Raw genomic sequence first — 23,526 nt, 5'->3', positions numbered from 1 at the left:
TAAAAAGATGTGAAAATGAATTAATTGTGTGATAAAAATTAGACCTAAAAGTCTGAAGTTTTGCTTGATTCAAATACATCAACTGACTAATAAATAAATAAAAAGAAAGCGGGAAAAATGAAATAGAAACAGCTGCGATGATTGTAGAGAAGAGAAATCATTTTTAAATTTCAAAATTTTTTAATCTGACGAGGTATTTAATTTGCATAAAATTATATAAAATAGCAAGCAATAATTAGCATTATTTAGTATTTAGTCAAAAGTACGATAAGATGGGTGGTCACACAACTCCATCAGTGATCACAGTACGGATAGATGGATATGGAGACACTGCTACTTAAGAGAAAGAAGGGGTTGTGTCCGATCGTGTCTGTCCATGATAGAAGAGAGGAGACGTTGTCGTCGTCCATCGTGATGGATTACAATTTCAACGATTGCTTTTGGACAGCGACATTTTGCACAGCAAGCGCTGCTGAGGTCGACGTGACGCAGAAGGCCATCAGATGTACAAGGCTTCTCAGCCATCTCTTCTCTTCATCACATATTTTATTGTTTTTCCTCATCCAATCCATCTTTCTCCTCGAATTAAATTTAAATAAATTATGAAACACGAAAAGCAAAATGCAATCTTCATAACTTTAATTAAGCACGACAAATCCGTTATTTTATCTTTAATTGAATATATGTCCGTAGGAATGGACAGAGCAACTTTACGACTTTCTATCACATATATCAAATAATGTGGAAGCGGACGGCATTGTCCCTTGAACAATACAACATTATTTCTATTTCTACTTATCACTTCTTTCCATCTGTTTAAATAAACGACTCAAAGCTGTACTTCGTGGTCAACAAATTTTACTCAATGTAGTGATTTTTTTCAAGATCTAAAAAATCTCATTTAATTTTTTTTTCTAATTTTCTCTTTTATCCGCTTATTCTTAATAATTTAATCTCGTAGGAAAGAATTATTAAAAAGTATAAAATTTCACTAATTTATAAGATACAAAGTTTCAAACAGTCACAAAATCTAAAGAAGTCAATTTCGACATTTGAAATAAAAATGAAATAAATCAAAATACGAGGGGATGAAAACAAGAATTAATTAAATTGAAACACAAACATGAGATATTTTCTATAACTTGCAAACTAAACCAATGAAACTGCTACTTTGGTTGAATATAGCAATAGATGAAGGGAAAGCGAAGTAATGAACAGTGCTAATAAAGTATTGGAATAATTAAATGCCGTGTGGTGATTAATTAAAAACAGCTGGGTGGTGGCTAATGATAACAGAACATGGGGTATAGCATTTTAAGCTGAACATTTTGCATGGTTCTTTCATTATTCAATCATTGCTTTCTTCACGGCACTGCCAACGCCTTTATTCTGAATGTAAATAAAAACGATCTATAAATTAGCCAATACTTCTTTAACTTCAAATTTTTTAAAATTCCATAAATCATTTTAAATTGAAATCTCACTCAGATATCCTCTAAATAGAAGCTGTAAAAGGATCTGGTTCATTATCCATTCTTTTATTTAGAAATGACCCTATTAATTCTTTAGATAAAAGAGGTAGGAAAGAAGCGAAATCCACATATTTCTAAAATGATTCTTGAACTCTGTGTAAGAAAGCACGAAATGCTGTCGAGCTCCAATAAAAGTGAGTAGCAAAAAAGTCCAAATAACAATTCATTTCAACGACTTAAATAGCAGATGAATAAATTGATTAATCGAAGGATTTATTGGTTATTAATAAATATCTATAATCTGACAAGATGAAACAGAGACACCAGAAATTGTTTACGTTACCATTATAATCTATTATTTTTTATGCAAGCACCGACATCTGAGAAAAGTCAATTGTGCATAACTTCTAACCTAGTCCAATTCACAAATCTTCGGGATTGTTGCAAAATAAAACAAATGCTCCAATGACTCTTCATTTATCTTCTAAAGCTCACGGATTAAAATTCATTAGTAGTACACCGTAGAGTAATGCACAAAAATTCAAGAAAAAAGTTCGAAGATTATTCAAAAAGAAAAACTGAAGTTTTCTTTAAAAAAAACTTTTAAAGCTTACAGAAACATCGTCAATCAAAAAGTATGAAAAGAAGACAATTGCAAAAAGATGGAAGAATAGAAGAGGAACGAATGAAAGCTCTTAAAGTGAACTGATCGACAAATGGTTCTATTAGTTTTGCTTCCCAAATATCAGGTGCAGTCATTTTCCGAAAGCAATTTATTATATTCCCTTCTTTTCTTTTTTTGAATATAACGGTGTGTTCTAGAAATAAATAAATGTGGAATCGAAATTGAAAACTGAACCAAAATGTTTTACCATATTTAATATTAAAAATGTTCTTTATTTTAATTTAATTGATAACAGATCAAGTCCTATCTGTGCATCATAACATTTAATCGATAAGAAAGAGTGTTGCACATACAAACAGAACGTTAAAATAACAAAGAGCAATATCAATAGTGATAAGTGATGATTTAACATCCAAAGTGATTAGTTAAGAAAGCTCAGTGAATAATAACGAGAATTAAAAAAATAAAGCAGTGGAATGTAAAGGATGGAAATGTTTGAAGAATTAATTTTGGTTCATATAGTAATAAACATTTCCAAACGTTCAATGATGAATCATCGAGAATAGAAATTCAGACAAGCGAAAGATATTTGGAAATTAAATAAACAATTTGATTGGTACAATTTGTATGCATGAATGAGTAATAAATGCAATATCATTTGATTCATTTAGAATTCAAAATAGATAAAAATCCTTCTTCAGCTAAACAAGTGCTAAGATGAGGAAGCCTTTAGTATAAATAACGACGTTCTAATATAATCTTCTCCCCTTTTACTATTTCTAAATTTTCATCTTATTTGAAATTTTGCGAAGGAATCTAATATTATTATCCATTTTTTAAAGACTAAATAAATGTCGTTATTTATGCTAAAGGTTTTAGAAAAAAAAAATAATAATTTGGGAAAAACTTCCGTAATAATGCATAAAGCGTTGAGCTCTCGCTTAATTAGAAAAATAACAAAACACTAAATGACTAATTCACTGACACATCAGAGTAGTTCAGCTTCTTATTTCTCTTATATGGAAATTGTACTAATGGCTTGCTCTAGAAGATGGTTACATTCTGAGTGAAACCAACGAATTGAATGTAGAATTAAATGAATTTGAATTAAAATTATCATGAGAAACTTGACCACTTCTCTTTTTATAAAAAGCGCGTAAAAATAAATAAATGAATGCATAAAACGAACCCTAAGGACTGCAGTGGTGTTGACACTTGCAAGGGAATTGCTAACAACACACTGGTAGTACCCACTGTCCAGAACCTCTAAATCAGTAATCACCAGTCGAGACCAATATTCACGATTTTTTATTTTCAACTTGCGATTCTTTTCCACCGGTGCATGATTTTTTAACCAGCTACAACAGGTTTTCATATCTGATAAGGAATGAATAAATTTCTGTAGCGATTAATTACCTTATTTATTTTGAGTAATTAAAAGAGCTCAATTTGCACTCATGACTCTAAAAAATGTTCAACAATCTAAAATTACATAGCTCCAAACTAAATATCATTGCTCATCGCTTGACAGAATATTTTAATTATTATCGGGTATAAATCTTTCTTTCAATTTCTATCCGATGTGTTCCACGTATTTCGATATTATTTCTCAGTCATACAAATAGCATTAAGTGAATTAGGATCTTACTTTTAAATTTTATTTAATCAAAAACTTACCTAAACTGGAGAGGTAATGGACTACCAGCAGCTTCACATTTAAATCGTACTTCATCACCCGCATTTTTTGTGACATTATTCAGAAATGATGTCAATCTAATATATGGTCGTTTAGAGGGCGATGAACCGTCCTCCATACTGCAAAAAATAAATGATACTGAAGTTATGAGTTACTGCTCAAAAATAAAATGAAACGACAAGAATGTTAAAATTATCAAAAAAGCAACTAAATGAGATGCCTATTTTTGTAATCCAATATAAAAAAATTCAATATTTGCACTTTCCAAGCAGTCCTCTTCATCATTTAGATATCAGCTGACTCTTTAATACTTTTCATTCCTTGCTCAGACTCACCAACAGCTTACCACTCAAGAATGCACTGATAATAGTTATCAGTGAGGATTACAAGTAAATTTTAAATAAATTATATATTCCTACATAAAGCTGCATTTCAACTGTACTCCATTTCAAATGTAGACAACACCAGTTTTATAATCTTCTACTGCTACAGTCTATTATTGAAGTATCATCAAATCTTACAAAAACCAATGAGTTGCGAATTCCATACAGAAAATGGATTCCATAAAAAGCATTCCGAAAAAAGAAATGACATCAATAAACATTAGGAAATGCTCAAGAATAAGGTGTTGTTGTTAAAATAATAGATAAATAGGGTTATAAATTAAGGGAAATGTATTGTAGTAGAAGTGATTAATGAATGATTACTGAGGGTGGGTGGGGTACTGTGCGGTGAAATACTGGTGGAATAAATCTTAAAGATGGAGCAATTTATCACGAAAGGGAGGAGAAAAGCCAAGAAAGAGGCATAAGGGCTTGAGCGCAAAAGATAGAAAGGCATCAGGCAGCAGTTGGAAAAATCAAATTTCATAAAACAAAAAGAGAGAAAACTTGTTTCTTTTCCATACACTGACAACGACTATCATCTCTACAAAAAGACCTAAACTATCTACTACAATCCGTTCGTCCGTCACTTCAATTTCACTCTCCCAGTCCGGTCCGGTGAGCCGCTTATATTTACTATCATTTACAGATCATACCAATCATTCTTTTCTCCAAATCTATCTAAAAAAATTACAGTTTGTCTTTCAATTCTACTTTTTTAGCACATTGCTATTTAACTTACTCACTCATACGACATAGAACTCGTTTAGTTCTTTTGGATTTGAATAACACTATTAAAATTTTTGAAAACCGTAAGAAAGAAAATCATAGCAGAAAGGAAATAAAAGAGAAGTGAAACTGATATGAATCATACTGCATCACTTCTTAAAATTTATCGACTTCCCATCTTCTCACAGGAAAAATCGAACTGACAATGAGTTCGTAACATTAAAACATGGAGAGATATGTCACCGGGAAATCCAAGCAAGCTAATATGATAACACATATTTTACTGCTTAAAGTTAAGCGATCCAATAATTGACAATCTAGGCAATAAGTGAGGTAAACAGAGCTGTTTGCTTTAAATAATCGAACAATCTTGAAAAGTTCAAGGATTTCCAACAAAATATGTAAGTATTTCAGATATAAGGGGTTTCTGTAACAACGTCCATTTGATGAAGTTTTGATGATTTAGTGATAGGATATATAATATAATATAAAAGTTATCCGTGATACACTGCTTTGTTGTTATTAATGTGCAAGGTGTGAAGCATTCTGCATGCATCAATCTAAGCACATTTTAATGTCATATGTCAAATGAAAGGAAAACTTACATGTTTAAGAAGAGTGAATTTATAAATAACAGGAGGGGGGTATTTACTTGGTAGCATATTCAGTTGTCAATCTTTTGCATGATTTTATTACTTCTTAAATTTATAAGCCTTCAATCTTTATTCACTTTCTAGTTATTCGTGTAACAAAACTGCTATATTCGCAAGAATTTCGATGAAAATGAGGATTGAGTGGATGGAAAAACAGAAAAAGTCTTTAGCGACAGATATTTCTAATATTATTATATCACACATCTTTCTATCCCAACAGGTATCTTCATTCGTTGAAGCTAGTATGTGAATTTTTCACAAAAGTATAACATTGCCTTTTTAGAATAACTGTAAATTTATCAGAAATCAGAGTATGTTTTTAGTCTCAAAAAAATCCGAACTGCAAGGTAAAATCATCGAAAATCGGTGACATAAACCGATGAATGATATTCTTATTGCTAACAGGACAATCTTCATGACTCATGATCCTTGTAAAAAGTCACTCCTCTGAGATTAATTCTCACACGGTCCTTAAATGCTTAGAGCGAAATGAAGTCGGTGTATATGAGGATCTTTAAGTACGTTAATTCAACTCAACAAGATACAGTTTAAATTTCAAATTCTTTTTGAACCGAAAACTTCGTTGCTTGTATTTGAAATTTTGTGAAAATTTAAAGAATACCGTACTAAACAAAATAATTGACAAAGACAAGCAAGAAAAATTTATTAAAGAGATAGATAATGCTTAACGATATATTGTGCTATACATCAATATTAGTGAAGGATCGAAGAGCAGTGATGATGTTACAAGGTCATGAGAATTAATTAAGAAGAATGACCTTTGCTGTTGTCGAGGACAATCACACTGTGTCTTCTCATTTTGTGTTGCTTGCCAATTTCCAGGCAGGATTTGGCATGAGGAAAATTGAAATTTAAAATATCTTTACAAATATATAAGTGTCTTAATATAACTTCATGGAAAGTTTTCATGTCTTTTTGAAAACCATTTCTTGATAGTTTTGTATTATCTTTTAAATGTCATAATTCTCTGAGTATTCTCGAAAAGTTAGTTGTACTTATAGTGATTGTACGAATCTTCAAGTTCATTTGTGATCTTCGAAATAACAGTGATAAGCAAAGTAAATTAAATAAATTTATTGAGTAATGTAAAACTGCTCTGAAACTTTTTCTTTGAAAATTGTAATGTAATGCGGGGATTGATGAAGGTCCGGTAATGATATACGAAATGGGTCGAAGAAAACGTCAAATGGGAGCGAAGGACATTATAAACATAAAATGCGAACATCCTACATACATCAATAAAAAATGGCATAGAAAAATTGCGTAACAACAAATAAAGTAGCAAATAAAAATTGATTGCAAATTGGTCGACAATTAATGATGTTTGAGCGGGAGGGGATGGATATATATCATTGTTACGACCGATCGGTCATCACTCCGTCCGTCCGTCCATCCGATCCGTTATGGCAGTCCCAGTTAACAGCCCATATATTATATATACTTACTGCTTTCATTGCACACCACTGCAGCAGCAGCAGTAACTCGAAGATAGCTAGATGAAGCAGCAGTAAAGTGGAAGGGACGACGGTTGCTACTTACTTCTCTACCAGTCTTACCGCCGGATCCCTCCAGGACAAGAGAGTACCACCAGGTCCTTTTTTCCCTCTCTTCCCCTCTTTATTAGCTGCTTATCCATTCGTTCCACCACGCTCTCCTCCGATCTATTTCCATTTGAAAACTGATCTACCCGAGTCTACTCATCAACTTACCCATATCTCCTATATATATCACCAGAATCGTCCCACCAATCCAGTTACTCAATATCCTCTCGTCCTGTTTCTATTTATTCAACTTATTGTTTTCCATTCGGGCACTATATTTGGATTATGTTCAAGTGTTCTATTTATTTTCTGTAATTTACATAGCCCGGATGATGTCAACAGAAAGGGTGGACAGTTGATGGGAACAATGAAAAACTGAATGGCTCTTTAGTAACATACTTGCTTGTTGGATAAACTAATCAATAGTCTTAATTAAGCAATCGATATACATCTCAACGTTCGTAATACGTAGTAGAGTGAAACATTGCGCATACTCATTTTGTTGGTCACTTATTACTAATGAATATTTATTTGTATAAGTCATTTATCCTCATATCAAGTGCATGTATAAATAGGTCTAAATTAATTTAATCAGAATTTTGACGGTAAGAATTCGAATTGTTGAAAGGAATACAGAAAAGTGCGAGGAAGTTGGCATTTAAAAGAATGAAAACGTGGCAATTGGTGCTGTCACATACATTTTAAAAGAAAGCTTTTGTTGCCTGTCTTCTTGGAATAACCCGCTCGATCATCAAAATCACTGATTATAAAGAGAGTCCACCATAGTTTGCATCCCTCTTTAACGGTCAAAAAACCTCATCAATCACATAAGATCTCTATGAACTGAACTTATTTCATTTCAATATTGACCGGAATCATTGCTATTTACTTATTTACAGCATTTTAAAATATTACTTTGGTAACAAATATTCAAAATTACAAGACTAAAACCAGAAATATTTTTAAATTTGATATGTGACTTGCGCTAAGCGTACAAGATTATTATGTCACTACATTAATTGCAGAGTAAGTATGACAGAGGAGCCATTAAATTCGAGACATTATTATCATAATATTATGATAATGTCCAAAAATTTCTAACTGATTTCTTGAATGAATTCATGTAGAATGTGATGATAATATCACAAATACAAATTAGAAAAAAATCTGTAAACCTCAACTTCGCAACTTCCCGATTTAAACTAAACAACAACACTAATGTGATTTGAATCCGAAATACAATAGCAAATATTAGAATATTATAATATTTAGCATTCAACCATTCATTTAAAAAAAGTTCTTAAAAAAAGAAAAAAAGTTTTTTTCTTTTTTAAAGAACTAGTTTTTCAAATACGTTTCTTAGTTTCGCTAATGACTTGTCAGTAGTAAATCCATAATATTTACATTATCTGCTGAACTTCGCAATAGCTAAGGTTAATTATTTTATTTAATCTATAATTGAATCCGAAAAAAGTTCTCAGAGATCATCTTACGATGATTCTGCCAAAGAACAATTTGAAAAAATGCTTTTGAAATTGATTCATTCAAACCAAAAAATATTTCGCCTTTTCCTGAATTCGAGAGTAACATAAAGCATTACAGTAAGAAATGCAAGGTCTACAGCTTCTCCGCCCTTTTCCATAAGAAGTTGTGACGGTAAGTAGTACTGTTGAAAGCATATCTTTCAGGAAACAAAAGCATATAGTGCTTATTAATAGTATTCATTTGGTGTAATACTTAATACTTTCAGTCTTGGCATTCTCCGTACTAATAAAGTGGGAAAGTTAAGATTACTCGAGAAAGACACTGTGGGAGGATTAGTTTAGACAAACGAGACAATAGGATGGCTTAAGATCGGATAACAGGAGAAAAGTGATCTAAGGACGGAAGCTCCTCCCGGCATAAAATACAAGACATAAAGAGAAGTTACTTATTGGTAACAAACTCAGGAGTTGTTCCAATAGCTTAGCAAACAGGTAGAGCACTTGCTGTCCGCTCTCTTCCTCATTTTATTCTCAGAGAAAACATTATAATGAAAGTGTTATTTTAAACTCTTGCTAGGCTAAATATATTTCCATGAAAAAATTCAAAAGTTTTTTTTTAGACAAAACCTGATAAAAATAGAAAAAAAAACCAACGTCATATTGTAGTCAGCATAAACAATATCGTAATCACCAGCCGGTTCAATAAATAAATCGTCATACGGTTTTGGCACCATATCAGATTCAGATTTCCTTTGTTTTGCTATTTTGGTTCCTGCATCTTCCTGCTGAGGCTTTCTTCCGGATTTCAAATCATTTAGTTTTTGCACTGATTCTGCAAAAAATCTTAGAAGTTTTAAAATGTTCTCATTATCCCAGTGATAATAAGTGAGAGTTAACATATAACTGTAGAATTTAATTATCATTATATGTTTATCATTATATATAGAATTTAATTATCATTATATATAAAAATAGTTGATTCAGACGATCTTCGCCTCAAAGAACAAGTGATGAATATAAACAACTATATCATAAAGATATTTTGCTGAAATTATAAATTCTTTATTAACCACAGGAAGTTATTAGGTGAAGAAAAAGCAAGCAAAGCTTATTTATAAAATCATTCCTGTTGCCACTTTCTTTATAATCAAACATTTAGAACAACTCATCTGTCATTCTCCAAAAGAAAAAAATAAAATTATTCTAATTACCCAGTAATATAAAAATCACAATGAATAACGATGTAAATGTGAATATGTCAGGTTAAATTTTAAATACCAACTGATGTAACTTCAAATTAAGCAGTATCTACACAGATATTAAAATATATATATATTAGAACAAAAATTATTGCTATTAAAAAGACTTAATTTTTGTGTTACTAGCTCATTCATTAGCTGTTTTCTTATTCATCATTATGAGGACATATAAAAAGAAAAAAATTTTTCCAACAGCTCGAGCAGAACATTAAAATGATCAAAAAGATGGATAAATCAAACTGCAGTTAGAAGATATTTAGAAAATGACGAAATCAGAGACTAAACCATTAAAAATTCCTAATAATAGAATTTTTCATGAAATGTGATAATGCGATAAATTGATAGTATCAGGGGTAAAGAAACGAACGAAACGCGCTCATCTCAGAAGACCGAGAGAACAAGTCAAGTCAAGCAAGCGATGATGCTTAACAGAACATCTTTTGTCCTCCTGGAAATAAGTCTTTTCATAATTAGATAAGAGCCAAGCACATCAGTGCCAAAGGAAAATGAGAAGGAATACTTCAACAAAGAGAATAATTCATAACAATCCAATAAATGAGCTGAGTATTTTAATATGCAGAAGAACTTTATAGATTAGCATTTTAGTTTTACTCCATGTAATTTAAACATTTTTATTAATTTCTATTTGTTTTGAAATCGTCAGAAATCTTCAGATCAGATTTTTCTAAATATGGAAGAAATATTAGTAAATTTTTTCCATATTTAAATTCTTTTTTTATTAATCAATTCTTAGTTTAATAAAACTTCAGAATAAAACTTAAAATCATTCTTAAAGAACTACACTGCCTGTGAAATATAATAATACTTAACATCATAAATGTTGTGAATGTGAATGGCTTATGGTTAATGAAGTGTGTCAAATGTATGAACACAATTAGTGATCTTCAGTTAGAGGTGAACGGAAAGCTTTTAAGTACCGGAATTAGTCTCACCGTTTGCACAACATCAATGTCAACCTCTATTATTATCGTTGCCCGTGTAGCTCTCATTCATCCATCATTTTTGCTTGATTTGAAATATGCCTCCAAATATTTTTCAGCAGATGTATTTCTCACCAAATGGTTTTACATTTTACTTAAAAAAGTATTAGTAATACTATCACTGCTTGCAATGTTGGAACAATATTATCTGCTGAATTTGCATTGGACGATAATAAAAAGCTTTCGTATGAATTTCACCTTCTTAAGAGCAAAAAAAGGAAAAGCAGAAAAGGTCACATGACTGTCCAGTGAGTTCAATCTTTCAGCGTGCAAAGCAGTGAATGGTTAAGTATTGTTTACGACTACTGTAAAGCGATGATAATGTTTATTTTCCTATCAATACCATCATCATTCATCATCACTCAATCAGTAGTACTGATCATTTCTTGCTCAGCGACACTTTCAGATGATATTAAATTGTGGAACTGTTTCAGAAGCGCAATAATGATAATAGTACTTGTAGCAACAGTACATCAATAGAATAGATCAGAAACGCGACAAGCCGATGCTTCCGTATGTCAACTGTTATTGATGAATTGCTGTCCAACCTCCTACACCAACTATCCATCATTTCAAACAGTGATTACACATTTTCATAAACTGAGCAGATCGCTAGCGGTAACTTATTACCAACGACTGCAATTATTTCTAGAAGACCGCCATTTCTATTCTCAGTTAATTACAATTTTCATCTTTAAAATTATAATTTTAAACACTGATGCTGAATATTAAACATTTTTATCAATTTATATATATATATATATATATATATATAAAATATATATATAAAGAGAGGGAACAAAAAAAAGGAAAAGAAAATTTTCGAATTTTTCAAAAAAAATCCAACAAATAACCCCAAGTTGTGAAAAAAGCGAATTCGAAAATCTTTTTACCAGTCAATTTCTGCAATTTCAGGAGAGTAAATGGATTTAAAGAAAAGTAATTGATGTTGATTGTGTCCGAAAAAATTTCATTTCATGTGTGCATGATTTGATGAACGCTATAATAGGAAGAGTTCACAACAAGACTCTGGTCAAGAAGCTTTATTTATTGCTAAGGTTGGATTGGATTGGGGAGAAGGAGAAGTACCAAGCATTAATGAATGACGAACTGGCATGTAAATGTGCTGAAGGCGACAATCATCATCGATTCTTATCGCGAAAGTAAAGGAATGAGAAGACAGGACAGGACAGGAAAGGAAAAGACAGAAATTGACAGAAGGGAATGGGACATAAAGTAAGCCTCGTCTTTCTGGATAAGCAATAATGGGCAAAACTGCTCATTTGCTTGCATTCCAAGGTTTAATATTAATGAATAAATGCAAAAAGAAAAAATGCAACTGAAAAGTGTTTTTAGAGAGCTCAACAATAATTAATATATTCTCTTAAGTATTTGCATGAAATTCATTTAATTTGCTTTCAAAAACAAAAAAAAAAAAAAATTGCAAATTGCAAAGTTTTTCAAAAAATCCAAAAGCCATCAAAAAGATAAGGAGGTGTGCACCCTAACTCGAATTTGAATTTAAATGCCTTCTAATGAAATTGCAGCAAACTTTATAAATAATCAATGGCTGGCATACCTGGAAATGGATGGATAAAATTCAATGGAAAGCTTTTTTAAGACATGGATGAAAAGTCAAAGTCCCTAGTTGTCCTATTCATCGTGAATTATTCAAGTTACCATTGTTCAGGTTCCACGAAATTACTCCAGTCTCTTTCCACCCTATCTCCCTTTCATTCTTCCATTCCGTTTCAGAAATTCCGATCACAAGAAGTGTACATTAATTTGTCTCTAAGATCATAATGCTTGTGAATGGAACTCAGAAATTCGTCCTCATTCAAAATGTCTTACGTGAAAAGCTTGAGGAAATTGCAGCATTCTTTACACTCTCAAAATTCTCCAACAGTTATTTTCAGTAACATATGATTCGTAATATTTATTAAAACATATTAAAATTTATGGTTTTTTTTTTAAATTCAGAGGACTGTTTTATGGATGTAATATACAAGCAGATTAGAAATCTTTCCAATTAGAAATTCAGGTTTGAGCAGCTTGTATGTTATTTGCAGAGGTCATCAGCACTTATCGAGTGAGAAGATGAGGCCATCTGTCCAAAATGCGCAATTAAGCACATTGAAGACTTTGTTTTATAAGACAAGATGAAATTTTTACATCTGTTATGTTGGCAGAAAAATGAATTTAGAAGGAAACTGTTTTCAAGCTAAGAGCTAATGAACTGATATTAAGTGAACTGAAGAGGAGAAAAAGATACTTGACCCAAAGGTGACCCAGGGGCTAACTTAATTTCTGCATTAAAAAGAATAATCAGAAGATATTGCAAGTCTCCTATTGAAGCTCTATCGATAAAGATATCCTTATCTAGTACAAGGCACGTCCGTAAAGCTCCTATGATGATTTTAAATTGAAGTATCGATAATACTAATGACAAAACTGAACAGATGTTGAAATGTACAATGAAAAATCATAAAATCGAAAAGATCGAAAACGAATAAGATTTGATTTGTAAATGTGGAAAAGCATTATTTCAGGAGAGGATGACACAAATAGGTTTCTTCATGCAATGGAGAAAGCAATGCATGCTCAGCACCTTATCATGTTTAATTGAGCATCACTTTGCTGAAGGTCATAATAGTTTTCTGTTTTCTGCAATCCACTGTCATCTGAGTACCTTCAACATTCTCAGCACAACAATTATATGTAGGAGTGAACTGCAAGTCTTACTACAGTACAGCTCTCTACATAAAAGGTCAGTGTCAGTATTATGAAGTGAAGAACAACGAATGAAAAGAACGCACAATAACAGGATGTGTAAACAGGCGATCGACAGGTACGGGAAATGGAATTCAATGCTTCAAAAAATTATGCAATTACAATAATAATTCTTTATCTAGCCGAATATTTATTCATTTCTTGCAGTTAGCAGTATTCAGGAATGGTTCTATCAGTTACTAAATGTCTCACACTACATCAATCTTCATGAGATATATCATATTCTAATAAGTAAGCTATGATAAAACAAAAAAGCCAATGTGACTTACCGCATTGACACAAATCGACACTTTACGCATTATCCGAAAGATTTATTTTGGCTGATGAATTAAACAAGAAAAAAGCTGTTCTTTAGAGTACTGATTCACACAAAATAACAAAACATTAATGCAGAAAAGTTTTTTCATAGTAAAAAATCTAAGCTGCATTATTCAATTGTTTTTTTAAAAAAAAAAGAAAAATTGTTAATTAAAAATAAAAGTATATTATTAGAACTAGATGAATTAGAGAGAACTGATATACATAACGGCTTCACCTTTTCATAAACTTAGCTATCAGAATAAGAAAGTTTACAAAGTGCAACAAAGATAATGCAAATGCAGAATTTGAAATACGATATGGATGTGTTGGTTTCATTACTGCAACTGATATATACTAATACCTCATTTCAGGGAAGCATAATTGAGGAGGGAGAGGAGAAAATTATTAATTTAATAACATTTTATTCAAGCAAAACACTCGATGCTACTGACAATGTGACAAAACAGTGCAATGTGAATTACAGAAAAATGATACAAATAAATTCGGTGAAAAAACATCGACAGCTTGGCTAAAGATTGTACTGACTAAGCCTGCTAAGTCACCTTAGTTTTATACACAGACACATACATGCACACACACACACATACACACGCACATACACAACATAGCATTATAGAACATCCAATTAGGGCCTCATTCACAATAAAACCGCTGTTGAAGAAATTGGAATAAGTTAGAAACAAAATGACTTGATAAATTTAAATAAAAAGGTACGTTTGGAAAAAATTAATCAACCATTTTAAAATGTAGCAGAAATGATAAAAGGGAATATGGAAATGAAGAAATGATTTAGCTGAGTTAATCCGATAGATAGACTGCATAGCTTCAGCTCTTAATGAGATAGATGTATTGCTAATAGTGAGAGAAGGAAATCTAATTAAAAAATTCTGCAAATTGCTTCATATCATCTCCGCTTTTTTTTCTCTGCAATAAACTTGATTCAAAAAAAGAACTAAGCATTGGAAAATGGAGTAAGATGCAAAATGCATGTCACTCAGTTGTAAATGACTTCTAGGATGAGATAAACTAAAGGATTAATTCCGCATTGAGAGGAACTTGTATTAAATAAACATTTCTTTTCAGACAGATAATGTATGTTCTGTCTCATCAAGTTACTCCATAAACTGATATCAAATGATGATGATTCTTATAAATATTTCTAAATAAAGAGTTGCTTTAATAGTTGTTAAAATCGCCATCAGTAAAAAAGTTTATATTCGAGGGAGAAGACTGGATAAGACACAGAAAAAAATTACTAAATTTTCATTTAATTATTAAATAGAAAAATGAACTAATATATCCAGAATGGTGGAAATACAGCATAGAAAGTCTGTTTTTAAAAGAAAAGAAGTTAAAATGAAAGGTTATGTGATAATGGAGGAAGTTAACGACACTAGCACAATTGCTTTGGCATCTTTCGTCACCTTATTTCTTAACCAAAATGACAACCCAAAATGAAAATGACAACCTCTATCTTATTTTACCTGAACAGCCGAACGAATGAGCTGCCATATCATTTGCTCATTATTTTCTCCCTAATATGGCCGAAAATTTAAAAAAAAAGTCAAAAGAAAAAGAAAAGAACGCTTCAGAATTTTTCCCTTTAATTTGTCTCATTAATAACTAGTACAATTAAAATGAGAAAGAGTTTCATGGTCATCTTAGTTAGATCATCCAATATTTTATATACATGAATCTGATATCCTCAGAGGGATCTAGAAAACTCGTATTAAAAGCTATTTAGAGAATGAACTTTCAAGAAAATTTTTTGAACACTGTTCCAAAAATCAACTATCTATAAATATGACGATTGAGAGAGATGTCTTAGAAATAATTGGAATTGTAATAAATAATTGTAATAATTGTAAGTTAGCTGATAACAAAAGTACTAACTAGATTAAGTTTTCAATCATTAGAACAGAGGTGTTAGTTGAATGAAAGAATAAATTCAAACTAATTAATTAGAAATATTTGGGATGAAGTAATTCCTTCGATGTCAGAATATAAAAAGATAAGAACAATATACAACATTTATTTATCGTGAAGGAAACAAATGTCAAAATCTATTAAAGTGGAAAGAAACAACAGAATCTCACTGAATTGAATTAATAAAAAAAAAAAAAACGAATATTTGCATTCCATTTGATCTATTTGATTTGCTTGATCTTTTATAGCGCTCGCTGAAAATTCGCTGAAGACTGAATATAATAATAATAATAATAATATGCAATAAATATAATAAATAATACTAAATATAATAACAAATATAGAACAAAAATTTATCTGTGTCACAACCATGTGTACGACATAATATAAGTTTTTAAGGAATTTAAAAAATGTCTCGAGATTTTCAGATTTAAAGAAGAGAAAAAATCCTCATGAATAAGATCTCATTTATCATTAATAAATAAGAATTCAGTAACTTTTACCATTTCACATCAGTAAAATTGATTTTGATTCAGTATTATAATAGTTTCCTTTTCTGTTTATATTTGGCTCAGAGATTTCCGCTCTTTTATTCTCCACAATCCTTGAAATCAACTTTAAACAATATATTACTCATCACGCATTAACTTCACAACACGTAAATTATCCTAGACGTCTTGCACCTGCAGCTATTGCTCACTGTTCACAAGAATGCATATATGCATGCATGATGCAGGTGTAGTACACACCTCTTAATATGGAGCTATTATCAACGTAACTAGCAATGAAAACTCGTTTTACAGCCGTAAGCTTTACAATTGTCATAACCCATCCAAATTCTAATAGCTGTGCAAGCATTGTATACTTCAATAAAGATACACCCAAGGATGTTGCTAAATATTTGCAAGTGAAGGAAGCTTTGAGTGGAATGTTATTCAGTTTTTCGGAAAAGAATGTATCGAATTACCTTTCACGAATATTACCTCCCAGTCAGCCAATCATTGACAGTTGCCGATCGACCGATGGAATGCACCAAACAGATATATAATATTATGTTTAGAAGCAAACGGATACTATTTCTTAGATTAGAAATTATTTTTCCAAAACTTATTACAAATATTGACTTAATATTTCACATCAAACACTATATTTTCACTTTATTTGCCATGGGCTTCGTTTCGTTTAAGTTAATTTAACCCTTTGCAGCTTTTCGTCCTTATTCAATTAAGCTCAAATTTCTATTTAGATGTATTATAAGTTCCTCAAATTAAAATAAGTTTTATTCACTAAATCATTATTGAGGTAACAAATAGATAGTGAGAGGAAAGAACGTTCAAATAGTATATCAACAAAAAATGAAAAAAATTTCAATACTTGTCATTCACAAGTTTCGTACAAATCTATGCTACAGGCAAATGAAAATAGCGAAAGCGATTAAGCTAAAGACAGGTATCAGATTTCAAGGAAGTTAGTGCCAATCATATCAAACGTGCAAGAAAAATGATAATCGCTGTCGACTTGTATTAAAATCTGAATGACCTGTTCAGTTCAAAGTAAAAATTAGAATTACACCTGTTTCTATTGCAGAATTTCCATGCCATTTTTGTCTTATACTTGTTGTACTAAAAATAGTTTTATATTTTGAAATTATTGGTTGCAATCGACATGTTCCGGAATGATTTAAGCATTAGTAAAAAAAAAAAAATTTTTTTTAAAAATACTGATAAATATGCACGTTGTTGTTTTAAGCATTTCGTATTGCTTTTCCCAATAACTTTTGAGTCAAATTTTTTGAAATTTCAGTAAATTTCAGAAAAAATTTAAGAAATAATTTACTAGAAACTCATACAGAGACTTATAAAAAACTTGAGTCAGCCAGCAATAAATTGCTAACTTCACCAATTTTATTCACTTACATAGAATAGAACGGCTAGTGTCTTAGTGACTGGTTTCGTAAAATTTCTTACATAAGTTCATACTTCGCAGTATCCCACAGTTCCAATGGCATTTTAAAAATATTGAATTAAATTCTCGGCAGTCCCGGTATTCTTCAGTGAAAGATTTTGCTGTTTCCAAAAACTAAGTATACAGTGAAGTAGTTATAAGGCAAATAAAGGTAACAAATAAAAACTATTAAAATATATTCAAAAGAAATTGCACAGAAAAATTATGGAGAATTGTCCACGACATTTTTCCACGAAATTTCTAGTAAAAATGAAAAGTAAAAATAATACCCACAGATAAAACTTTATCAGCCTTGAGAGGAGATAGAAATTTTTACAAAAGCAGATTTGCAGCTCTTGAAATGTCAAATCATCAGAAATTCAAAAAACGTTTTGGAATAACTTCGCCTGGTCTATAGAGAACACTTTCTCACTTCTTCACACCACTTCTTTTCGGTGTAAATTTTTAAAATTAAAGTGAAATGGTTTTCACCTAAATTTTAACACAATCATTCTTTTAAGGAAGATAACAACAAGTTCTGTAAGACAGTTTGAAATTTTACAAGTTAATAATAGCTACGGAAAAAATATATGCAAAGAAAGAGATCTCAAAACCGGAATCAAAATGTGATGTAACTGATTTAAAGATTCCACAGTAAATCTATTTTATGTGCATTGGAAATAATTTTGGTCAAGATTTTACTCTAACAACGTATATTTTCGAAATGAGAAGAATTGGAGAAAATTCGGAAAGAAGGAAGCACTAAATCTTTAGCATCCAGCACATGACAAATAAATATGAAAACATGACATTCAAAAAGTTATTCATAAATTTGTAAACGAGTATACGTTTAAGGGAGAGACTGACAATAACATTACATCTTGTTTCTTTCAATGGCTTAAAAATAAATGAGTTTTCAATCTATTGCCAATATTTATGTAAAAAAGTTATCATGTCTGATAATTCAAAATATCTAATTGAAGTCTCTCAAAGTACGATAGTATCATAAATCTAAAAAATGGAACTTTCACAAGAATATCTAAAATCACTAATAATTTCATCTTAATAAAATTATCGCTATATCAGCAAACAAGTATTCTCGGCTGATAAGGTTCATTCACTTAATTCTAGTTTGAACTAAAGGGAAAAAAGGTAACGAGAAAGTCTACCTGATCCTATCTTAAGCTCTGTAGTAAATAGTCCTTCGAAAGATGCCACTTCTTATTGAGTCCTCTCTACAATCACACAAATGAAAAGCTCAGTAGTTGTATTTACACAGTCTACATGGGTACATAATACTTATGTACACATCCTTTCTTCCTGATGTTGTCCACTCTCTCAAAAAGTGTGAAATGTACCCACTCACAAATCTATTTATTAATATTATTTAGTAGTAGTAGTAGTAGTCAGTACTGTTCATTATATATTGAGGAAAGAATGATCAGACATATATTCCAAGATTTGTAGATAAGCTGAAAAGATACTGTGCTCGTTGTTGATTAGTTAAGTTTAAATGAATTTAAATGAAATAAACACGCATCAAAATGGTTGGTACCTAAAATGTTTTTTTTTTTTTTTTTTTTTTTTAATTAAGGTTAAAATAAATTCCAGTTCTAATAACACTGAAATAACTTAACTAATGATTAAATAAATCTAACTTCAGGATTAAAGGAATGACTGAAAGTATTTGTAAAATTCCGGAGTCCACTTCACTTTTGTATACAAGCAAATGCATTATATCATTCATCGGTATTGACAATTAATGTTTTCACATCGTCAGTCTTTTCACTTTTGTTGAATATGGAGAAAGAAGAAAGAAGCGTTGGGGTAATTAAAGTGTTGAAGGTAGGAAGTAAGAAGGTTATGGTACCCAAATACAAATAACCTGTAATTACATGGCCATCTGTTCCGTCCGCAAATTGCGCTGTGGACGAACAAAAGAATGGATAGAATATCCCGCTGAGAGTGCCTCCATACTAAATTGCGTTTTTCAGTTGTATAGGAGATGGTACTTTTCGTAGTCAGCGCATTATCTGCAGGTAATACTAAATTTGTTATTAATTCTATTTTGTTATTTCCATTAATTTAATCCACAAATATGCACTTCCATTTTTAGGAATATAAAGCAGTCAATTAATCATTTCTCTAAACTAAGTCATTCATAATGTTAAAACTAAGAATTCAAACTAAAATTTAATTGAATTATGAATTTCTCTTTTAAATTCACTATGATGTAAATAAAAGTTCTGTTGGTCGAGGTCTTAATTAAATGAAAAAATTCAAATTTGGCATTCTATAAAAAATCTGCTTAATGAAACAACCTTGAAATTCTATATCTACATAGTAACTGAAATCTAATTAAAGTATATCGTTTGAAATATCAAAGAAAATTTAAGCATAAAATGGCTTATAAATTATGACATCTTAATTTTGAAAGCAAGCTTTTTTTACAATTTCTGATAAAGTTGTTCAGGAAAATGTCAATATTATTGCACAAATTTTCGTCCATTCTTAAGCAAATTTGAAGAGTGGTATTGACACATCAAACTTAACAGATGGTTGATGTAATCTGACAGTGACAATTCATTACTCATTGATTTTTGTTATAAAATCCTTTTTTGCGAAGAAATGAGAATTTCACTTTTCTAACCTATATCGATTCCTATCTAAAAATCGAAAATAATCAGTGATCAGTGATTGCTCATGTTTCATAGAGCATAAATTAATGTGAGTGGTAGTGGTCAAAGAAGGTCTCCCTCGGGCAGTTGACATGTTCAATATTTGTCTCTCCATGACATGCAATGCATTAGATGAGATTAATTGAGAAAATTAATTTCCATCTTATCTTGGTCAACAGAAGTCGCAGGAGAACGGGAAATTCCCTGATTATGCTTTTAAATTACTAAACTCTCAAATAATAGTTTATTACCATTCTTTTCGGAGAATCTCGTAAAAAAAAAAGAAAAAAAAAAAGTTTCCAGTCTCTAGAAGATATACTGTTGCAAAAATGTGCAAAATATTTCAATTCTACTAATCCCCATCGAAAAATATAATGCATAATGCACTAATTCCAATTTTTGAGTTTCACTTTAATCTTTTATACTAACAGCTGAGGTTTCAATATTATTTAATAGCATTATTCAATGCACCAATTCTCGTTTATATCTTAGGAAAACAACAATAGCAATGACTGAGATTATATAAAGTTACCGATTTGACTGCTCGTTCACAATTATTCGTTTTCTGGTCGAGTATTATTACCAAAGAGAAAATCATAGTTTTTCATCTAAAATTTCATCTCTTAAAAGGAGGGTATAAAAAAGTTCAAATTTCATCTCTTAAAGAATTCCCTAAAGTCACATCTATCTAAATTTGATATAGAAAACATCACAACGGTAATATAATCATTATTTGATTCTACTTTCATTTCAAATTTACTTCTTTCATTTCAGTGATTTTGGATATTTTTTTTTGCTGTTGCATGCTGAACCGATGATGGTGGATGATTGTAATTGAAATTTCATTCCAATGCTTTCCCAGAGTGTGATTAGTAAGCGCGGAAGTGCTACACACGGATGAGGCAGCTGGCGCTGCTGGTAACAAATGCGTTTAACTGAGTCCAAAATGCATTTTAACCAATTATTCTGACAGGTCGAGGAAAATTTTGATTGATAATTCACATAAAATTTGGCATTTCCCGCAACATTTCATCCTCGGGAATCTAACTCTTAGCCACTAACATCACCCAACCAAAATCATTGTTTCACTCAATTCATTGTTACACTGCCGTTAAAACTCTCTCAACTATAGCATTATTCTAAAAAATTCATAACTAAAGAGTCTGATTTTTGATATTTCGAAATATATGAACTTAGATTAGATCCATGTGATCTTCATGAATATGCTGTATTAAATTATAGACAACAATCAATCAATACCAACACTTAACATTATGAATGAGTAGCCAGAAGACAAAGTGGTTTCTAATTGCCAAAACAATTATTCTCAACAATATAAAATGCACGAAACTAAGCAAAAATTCCCAGCAAATCTGTTTGGTGAATAAAACATTATCAAAATTAATAAAATTTATAAAGGTTTTTTAAGTAATGAAATTGTTATTTGAATTAAGAAATTAAAAAAATCAAACGAGCAAATTAAAAGCAATGAGTGCAGCAATTATACCAGCGAAGTTTTTTGATATCTGTAAAAGTGTAAAAGGTGTAAAGTAAAACCATAATTTAACTGTAATGATGAAACGTTCCATTTAAAGTAAATAAAAATAGCTCGGAGTAATTAAATCATCTATGAAAATACTATACTGACAAGATCAAATTTGAGATATTAAATCGAATACGGCCTGCTTCTTCTGTAAGTTCATTAAAATGCACCAACCTTTTTTAGTTATTGGTTTTAGAGCCATTTTGTCTAATTTCACCAGCACTTTTTTATGATTAACATTTTCAATTGAGCTCAGGTCATCCATCACGTGAGTTTTTGTTTTTGATACAACACTTTCGTCAGACTGGATTACTTATCAGTACAGCAAAAACTGTCAGTGATATTTTATTTGCTCGATATTTACTGCAACATTTTTGAGTAAATCTGAAATAATGCAATTTTAAGTTAGATAAAACTATCTAACACATAAGCATTTGAACAATTTGTAAACATGGAATATTATATGATCATAGTTTTTGCAATATTTATATAACCGACAAAGATTTGGATGATGAATAGACGATATCCTAATGAACAGAAACAAGTGATTCGCTTGTTCTCCTCATTCATTTTAGAATCCTTAGCCATCAAATAAAAAAGAAGCAAGCGCACATGGTAGCAAATACTGCGTCGTCTTTATCTTACGGCCTGCTTTTATTTCTGTTCTTGGAGTCATTTTATGAAGAAATGAAATTACATTAATCTCAATAATTAATCACAACATGTACTTAAACAGGTGTTTGCATGTATGACACATACACTCTTCAGCAACGCTCTAATAAAGGATGGTCAATAATGCTTATGCTCGATTTCCCGTTTTTTTTTCACTTCATCATTAATACTCGTTAATTAATTCGATAAATATTTAAATGATCATTATCAGATAAGAACAGATTCATTACTTCATTATTTGATTATAAATCTTAAAAATTTAAACTACAGTTTGAAAATAAAACTTGTAGAATGATATGGAGTAGATTACATTAGCTGATACGTTCGACGGATCGAAGAAGATGCATTGTTCATGATGAGCCATATCTCCCCGAGAATTATCGAGATGACCTTTCGACATTTATTGTGTGTATGTGCATACATAATATAAGAGATAAAAGGGACGGATGTTAGGAGAATTAATAGCGATGTCATCATTAATTCACTATTAGCAGCAGCAGTTCATAAATCTAAATGACGACTGCATCCCTCGGGGTAATAAATCAAAATGATAGAGAGGGGCGGGGGAGGAGGAGGAGAGTTCAGGCCAAGACTCACTTCTTCATCGATGTTGAAGTATTTATGAAGAGATATGACAATACAATACATGGCGCAAATGAATGAAGAAAAGAAGGTGGTCCCTTGCATTTGGCAGTGAGATGGGCGTCTTCGTCCCTCGTATTTTAATTCTCTTTCCTTCTCCTCATTTATTTCACTCTTCCTCTAACATTGAGAGGAGTGAGTACGAT

General features: G+C 31.0%; 1 protein-coding gene across 5 annotated transcripts in view; it reads right to left on the bottom strand.

The window, feature by feature from the left end:
• Positions 1–22,331, bottom strand: part of Bma-cam-1 (Uncharacterized protein) — a gene marked incomplete at both ends in the record, with an annotated part of 28,831 nt that extends 6,500 nt beyond the window's left edge. For 2 of the 5 annotated variants that reach the window (XM_043078687.1, XM_043078688.1), the window contains 4 exons: positions 3,287–3,455; positions 3,775–3,912; positions 9,259–9,436; positions 22,241–22,331. In XM_043078687.1, coding sequence (XP_042934621.1) covers positions 3,287–3,455; positions 3,775–3,912; positions 9,259–9,436; positions 22,241–22,331 — 576 coding nt within the window. Of the gene's footprint in view, positions 1–3,286; positions 3,456–3,774; positions 3,913–9,258; positions 9,437–22,240 lie in introns of those variants that run through there. The other 3 variants (XM_043078689.1, XM_043078690.1, XM_043078691.1) reach the window with 2 other exon arrangements.
• Between the last annotated feature and the right edge of the window lie 1,195 nt (positions 22,332–23,526).

This window comes from Brugia malayi, assembly GCF_000002995.4.
Source record: "Brugia malayi strain FR3 genome assembly, contig: Bm_v4_Chr2_contig_001, whole genome shotgun sequence".
Lineage (NCBI taxonomy): Eukaryota > Metazoa > Nematoda > Chromadorea > Rhabditida > Onchocercidae > Brugia > Brugia malayi.
This window is presented reverse-complemented; position numbering and strand designations above follow the sequence as displayed.